The sequence below is a fragment of the Adiantum capillus-veneris genome, chromosome 26, assembly GCF_014529385.1.
Source record: "Adiantum capillus-veneris isolate H3 chromosome 26, ASM1452938v2, whole genome shotgun sequence".
Taxonomy (NCBI): Eukaryota; Viridiplantae; Streptophyta; class Polypodiopsida; order Polypodiales; family Pteridaceae; genus Adiantum; species Adiantum capillus-veneris.
The window spans coordinates 95,108,129-95,115,550 of NC_140956.1; the positions used below are offsets into that span (position 1 = coordinate 95,108,129).

A 7,422-nucleotide genomic window follows, 5' to 3' on the forward strand; every position below is an offset into this window, starting at 1 on the left:
GAAGTAAAATAGTGATAGTGGTGTGGATTTTACCGTATGACGTAGCTCATGATGATGGCTCCATAGCATCTCTCCTCAAAGCTTTCGCCAAAAGCTCTATGACCTCGCATCACAAATGAGATTTTGCATGAAAAGATGTATGAATGTAAACAATTCCACATTATAATAAAACAAAATGAGATGCATTTCGTGCATTTACAATGTTTGTGCCCATTAAAAAAAGAAAAAAACCATGTATGGTGTGGAGTTGGTACCATTCTCCACATTTATAATAATACCATAGGGAATATGCCTTTCCCCCGCCACTTTTATCCCCTTCAGTGTTGAAGGGAGACTTATGCTTCTCCTCCAGCGTTGGAGGGATTTTCTTATTGTAAAAATACTAAAGCCGTGTTTTATGAAGACATTACCGATGTTTTATGAAGACATGTATCATTCCACGTTGCCTTGCCGTGGCGTATTGTCTATGTGTTCCTTTGTTGGACATCACAAAAATTCTTCAGCCTTTGTCACCTTCATCTACAATCTTTTGAATAAAAATGATGTAAATTTGTTGCTTTAATGTGTACATGATTTAATCCAAGTACTTTTGAGATCACATAAAGGAAATGAAAATACGGAATATAAGTGTATCTTTGGTATTGGTCATGTCGATCAACGCACAATCTTAAATGGAGCCGCTTCTAGACCTTCCTTACATTGTTCCACCACCTTCCCACCAATATGCGTTCTACTATCGTCATCCATTCTACGACGTTTGCAAACATGTCGATTGATGTTGAATCTGCCGTAGTGTTCGTCCGTAGGCTCACATGCACACGTACACAAAGTCGTAGTCTTTGGGGCATCCCATTTGACATACATATTGATCAAAATATGGTCAAGCATGACATCTTTCTCCAAATTTCTTTGCGAAGATAGCCTAGAGCTTTTTGGCACTGCCCTTTCGCAGCAAATCTTTCAGTCATGAGAGAGGCCGTCACTTCGAATCTGCTAAAAACAAACCAGAGCTATCACTTGATATATGTTGAATACAGACTAGAGCTTTCTAGAGCTTTCTGGCCTGCCTCCTATGGGGTAAATCCTGCAATGAGTGTGTTTAGAGCATTCATGCTCAGCAGTAGCAAATGACTCGACTTTCGGACTAAAACCAAACAATACTTGTATTTCTGTACATAATGTACATTGCGTATCGACAAGCTAGAGACTACTTCGTGTGTTTGTCACACGAACTGCCAGAACACTCTAATCCAGTAGCCATTTTTCTTTGGCATAGGCATCTACCTCTCTTGCCTCCGTCTGTACGCCTTTCGCAAATGAATAGTAGTTGCAACAATTGCATGCCATACTGTGTAGCCATTGCCAAAGCCGGTTGCTCAAGGTATTCATCTCTCCATAAACCACAGTAGAACAACCGCCTCATGTCAAGCTCCCAGAATTTGTAGCTACTAACGGCTTCTGCATGAAATGTTTCCATGCACTCATACTGCCCATTTTGTGCACTTGATGCGCGTTTTACTCCTTGTAACTTGCAAAAACATTCATTCCTGATCTTCAACCATGCAGACATGACTAAGACTGAGCTGAGAATGTAAGAAAACATCAACAAGGCACATGTTTGCAAAGTTTCATACAATTCGTTACTATATCGTTGCTGAAGCTTCAAGAACTCTATCCTTGCTTCGGCCCTTTGAACTTTGAGGGTCATACATGCGTCCATTTCAATTGTGGGCTCGTCAAAATCCCATTCGGTATGAAAGCTAGAGTCACGACCATCAACACCAAAACAAAACTGCTTGCATGCATTGGAGTTGGCTTCTTTTAGCTCAGTATAAACGGAAACAATGCTTGCATTGGGCACCTGTAAAGCCTCACTTTGGACGCATGCACCTTCTAACCCATCATCCTGATCTTCCAAGGCAGCCAGAACTCCTATTGTCATCTCCTCATCAACAAAATCAGCAGGACGTGTAAAACTGTCAGCCTTAGTGCGCATTCCAGAATCCAGATGCATCATACCTTCATCGACACAAACATGCATGTCGTTATCGATGTCTGCTTCAGCATCCAGAAAACCCCATTCAGGATTGTCATCGTCATCAACATACCTCTCATTCTGCATCAGGTTTTTAGATAATTTCTCGACAGAAAACTTTGTACAACATTCAATTTCACAACCCACAGCGAGAGCATTTTCTGACGATATATCCTCATTAAAAACACTGTACATGGGCTGATTATTGTCAGCTTCATCATCTGAAATTGGACCAGTATCCTTGTTCAAGGAAGACGGTACCTCATCATCCATACAGCAATCCAACTCTCCCAGAGTGGATCTATCATGCGCATCTCTCACATGGACATTTGATTGCTTTGCATCACTCATCTTCCTCTCCTGCATCAGAAAAGCGAGCATACTCTTTAAATATGAGAATTCCATGCATGCAGCTTCCACACCTAAAAGACCAGGCAAGGTGCCAATGAACAAAAACATTTCTGTTTCCGCATCAAGGACTACATTCTCGAGCACTTCCATCTCCTGCTTCAGACTGTGGAACCCCCAATAATGCATATCCAGGTCTTTAAGATCCTGTAGCCGCAATTTTCCCATCCTATCATTCATTCTGATAAGCATGTAATCGAGGACAATAATCTATGCACCTTTATTTGCTCACCACTTGCAAACTAAGGTACTTGAATCAACAGATCCTCAGTGGCGGGCACCAAAAACATGACAAGGAGAAGCGAAAGCGGGGCACCTCTATAGCTTAGCCTCCCCTGCAGCTTGAGAACATGTAAACCAAACACACAAAAGACCTGCAAATGACCTTCAAATTTCAAAATCCTCTTCTCACATCACCTCAAGCCATCGACCATGAGGAATTACAGCTCACGCCGACCTCAAGCTCTACAATGGCGAGTTGGGAACACCAATGAGGTTGTAAACCAAATCACCTCCAACCTGCATGCAAGGACACCAAGAGGCCCAAATCCTGACACCAAACACCTGCGGCTGTATAGCTGCTCGGGCTCAACTCAATAACAAGATAGCAAGCTCGTATATCTAGAGGTGACTCAGAGACTCGCCAGAAATGCATAATCAGCCATAGTAACTCCACATGTCGCATACATAGTTCCTGCCATAAACCCCAAAGGTCTGAACTGGGAAAAGGGACAAATCAGTACGCATGCATCACATAAGGCGCCCTTTGTCCTCCCAACATGAGGCGTTGCCCTACCTTCTACAGGCGTCCTCTTCTCCTCTCTTCTCACCTCGGCTGCCAGCTGCACTTGATGGCGTTTTCTTCTTCTTCCTGATTAGCTAGGGATGCACCTTCATACTGATCATATGGACAAACGAGGCCCCCTTTACCAACCAATTCCAACTCTCTCTATTCCCAGCTAATGGCACACTCTCTGACTACTGGCCGACGGCTTCACCTCCTCCTGAATATAGCACCCCTCACTTGCCTCTTGCTTTTGCTGCTCTTCTCTCTATATCCAGCCGCCTGGGACCATGGCTTCCTCTTCCTCACTTTGCATCCGCTGAAAACAGGCTAGAGCTTTCTCACCCTGCTCCTCTTGTGCATTTTCTGCAATCAATGAATTCCAAGAGATGTGGCTCCAAAAAGTAAGCTTCTCAAGCACTTTATGTGCTTTCTCAAGTGCACCACATTTGGCATACATGCCAAGGTAGTGCCAAGTATGTCGTTTTTTACGGAGGTCACTTCACTATTAGTAAGGGGAGTGACATCCTCACGTCAGTGGCAGCGGGCATATTTGGAATTTCGAGCAGTAGTATAATCCAACATTGGTACGCCGAAGGGGGGATCATCGACCTCCCAGCTGTGTTTATTGGGCAAGGCAAGCGCAAGTTTCCTCAGTTGATCTATCTGTACTTCTGCAGTTTTTCTTCGTCTCACCTGGTACAAACTCTCCCAGCCTCCTCTTCTTGTCTTCTAAGTGGTGCTTCTCCTCCCTACTCGCAGCATGTGAATCCTAGTCATCCAACTTTTCTGCATGACATAACAGTGGAAGACATCACAGGTGTGGGGACTTTGGAGTGATAATTATCCCATCCACACTAGGCTGCTCTCTTAGCAAAAAGTAGTACTGCAAGATGGCGAACACCAGTTGTGCAGAAAAGTTGGATGACTAGGATTCAGCAATTCATTGATGGTGTCAGCTTCAAATACCTTCGAAAAAGTGTGCTTGGTGTTGCCTTGGTCCACACATATCTGTTTTCTCTCGCAACACGGCCAAGCAAGCAACAATAAAGGCTATTGAAGAAAAAATGGAGAGCAAGAGAACGAGTCTCTCTTTTGTGAGCTCTCTTGAAGATTGTGATAAGTAGAAGGTTAAGCCCTCACTTTGCATCTGCTGAAAACAGCCTAGAGCTTTCTCACCTTGCTCCTCTTGTGCATTTTCTGCAATCAATGAATTCCAAGAGATGCCGCTCCAAAAAGTAAGCTTCTCAAGCACTTTATGTGCTTTCTCAAGTGCACTACATTTGGCATACATGCCAAGGCAGTGCCAAGTATGTCGTTTATTAAGGAGGTCACTTCACTATCAGTAAGGGGGTGACATCCTCACGTCAGTGACAGCGGGCATATTTGGAATTTCGAGCAATAGCATAATCCAACATTGGTACGCCGAAGTGGAGATCATCGACCTCCCAGCTGTGTTTATTGGGCAAGGCAAGCGCAAGTTTCCTCAGTTGATCTCTCTGTACTTCTGCGGTTTTTCTTCGCCTCACCTGGTACAAACTCTCCCAGCCTCCTCTTCTTGTCTTCTAAGTGGTGCTTCTCCTCCCTACTCGCAGCATGTGAACCCTAGTCATCCAACTTTTCTGCATGACACAATAGTGGAAGACATCACAGGTGTGAGGGGACTTTGGGGTGGTAATTATCCCATCCACACTAGGCTGCTCTCTTAGCAAAAAGTAATACTACAAGATGGCGAACACATGTTGTGCAAAAAAGTTGGATGACTAGGATTCAGCAATTTATTGATGGTGTCAGCTTCAAATAGATTAAAAAAAGTGTGCTTGGTGTTGCCTTGGTCCACACATATCCGTTTTCTCTCGCAACACGGCCAAGCAAGCAACAATAGAAAAAATGGAGAGCAAGAGAACGAGTCTCTCTTTTGTGAGCTCATTTGAAGATTGTGATAAGTAGAAGGTTAAGCCCTCACTTTGCATCCGCTGAAAACAGCCTAGAGCTTTCTCACCCTGCTCCTCTTGTGCATTTACTGCAACCAATGAATTCCAAGAGATGCCGCTCCAAAAAGTAAGCTCCTCAAGCACTTTATGTGCTTTCTCATGCCAAGGCAGTGCCAAGTATGTCAGTTTTTTCCAACAACCCCTGGCTAACAATATCATCGTGAATTCGTTTGCCCATATCAGCATCTTGCGTAATGCCACATGCCTTCAAGATACAAGCGTAGGTGATTGCATTTGGAGAGCTGCCCTCTCTTTGCATATGCTGAAAACAGTCCAGTGTTCCTGGCCCTACCCCTGTTGGGCATATCCCACATGCCTTCCAGATACAAGCGTAGGTGATTGCATTTGGAGAGCTGCCCTCTCTTTGCGTCTGCTGAAAACAGGCTAGCGCTTCCTGGTCCTGCCTCTGTTGGGCATATCCCGCGATTAGAGCATTCAAAGAGATTGCATTCTGGACAGGAAGATCGTCGAGCACTTTTTGTGCTTTATGAAGTACACTGCATTTGGCATACATGTCGAGCAAGGCATACTTGAGGCCTCTCTCTCTCCGGCCTGCAGTGAAACAAAAGCACACAATTCTCTCTCTTTCTCTCTCTCTCCGGACTGCAGTTTTCTCTCAAGCGCACAGTTCTCTCTCTTTCTCTCTCTCCGGCCTGCAGTGAGCCAAAGCGCACAGTTTTCTCTCAAGCGCACAGTTCAACACAGTTCTCTCTCTCTCTCTCTCTCTCTCCCCCGTTCGGCATGATGTAACGATTATCAAAGAATGTGTGCAAAGCAAACAACGTCAATTACCTCTGTTCTGCAATGCTTGCTGCTGCTGTCCAGCTCTCTTTACCGCACAGTTCTCTCTCTTTCTCTCTCTCTTTACCGCACAGTTCTGTCTGTTGCTGTCCGGCTATGCAATTGCGCTCTCTGTGAAGTACCGACCCACCAGCACCAGCAGAGACAGTCCTTGTCTGGTCTGCGCGAGGCACCTTGTCGATCTCACGCCGTTGCTTTGTTCTCTCTCTCTCTCTCTCTCTCTCTCTCTCCATCCTAGTTTAGCACCCCAATCACATGTGGCCACATGGCATAGCTAACCTTCCTCCTTTCACTAAATCGATCTTAGATAATCAAGGGAAAGACGTAAGCACACATGATATGGGGACAAAAAGGCCTCTCAAGTACTGGCCAAAGTTGCTCATGGGGCAAATTTTCATATCTACAATGTAAAGGGATAGCTAGAAGAAGGGGGTAGGGAATGGACACTTAGTGTCCATTCCTCATAATACCTGCGACCCATTGGCGACCGGTGGATATCAGGTGCCATTGGGGAGCAGGTATTATGAGAGAATGGACACTTAGTGTCCATTCCTGATCGTCAAGGGTCGTTGGGAGACGGGCCGAGCTGATCTGATGCTGACGAAGGTTGCAGAGCTACACACAGGTTCTCACCTGTTGCTAGGTCAGCGCAGGGTACAGTTCAGAGGACACCTACCAGCGTAGAGAAGATTACGTATGCTGATGGGACTTATGATCATTAGCGATGAGGACTGACCAGTTGATAATTAATTATGGTTGTTGACGAGGCTCACAATCATTGGCAATGATTGAGAGGGTGCTGCTGGATTATTACGCCTGCTAACCTGTCGTCCGCTGCAGCAATGATTCGCTCCAGAAAAGACAGTTGATGAAGGGCCAGGATGCACTGCCTGCTGACCAACGACCTTGACGGGCGAAGTCATCACCAACTCCATCAATAGATTAAACCAAAATGAAATTTCCAATGGGGAGCATGGACCTAACAAACCTTTCAGACTCCCAAATTAATTGAAAGCAAAGTAGCTACAAGCTTTGTACTACACAGTAGCAACTCTCTCCAGGAACTGAAGTTACTAGGGTGCAAAACACCCTCTTTGGTATAGTCATAGCAGCTAGGTCCAATTCCATAGAAATATAATATACTTAGCTTTATGTGCAAAAGAAATTAAGTTACAAGAAAGTAGAAAAGGTGAGAGGTATAGAACTATCAGATTTCAATACAAGTTGATGTTTTAAGAGTTGTTTAGGATGATGATTGGAAGATAAAGGAAAAGGGATACTATAAATGTTAAAATGATACATTATGTATGGCATATTAAATGCATACATATAGAAAATGAACTTATCAATAGATCTTAAAATTCTCCACTTAGAATGTACCTATGTGCATTCATCAATAA

General features: G+C 44.3%; 1 protein-coding gene across 3 annotated transcripts; it reads right to left on the reverse strand.

Moving 5' to 3' along the window:
- Positions 1–415: 415 nt before the first annotated feature.
- Positions 416–6,257, reverse strand: LOC147423845 (uncharacterized). Of its 3 annotated transcripts, none has more exons than XM_086501053.1 (2): positions 6,014–6,257; positions 416–2,395 (listed from the first exon to the last, which is right to left on the reverse strand). In XM_086501053.1, the coding sequence occupies exon 2, from the start codon at positions 2,384–2,386 to the stop codon at positions 1,208–1,210; it is 1,179 nt and encodes a 392-aa protein (XP_086357179.1). In that variant the 5' UTR covers positions 2,387–2,395; positions 6,014–6,257; the 3' UTR covers positions 416–1,207. The 3 variants fall into 3 exon arrangements, with proteins under 3 accessions (XP_086357179.1, XP_086357177.1, XP_086357178.1); XM_086501051.1 differs by having other exon boundaries at positions 416–5,773; positions 6,014–6,255; XM_086501052.1 differs by having other exon boundaries at positions 416–5,874; positions 6,014–6,255.
- Between the last annotated feature and the right edge of the window lie 1,165 nt (positions 6,258–7,422).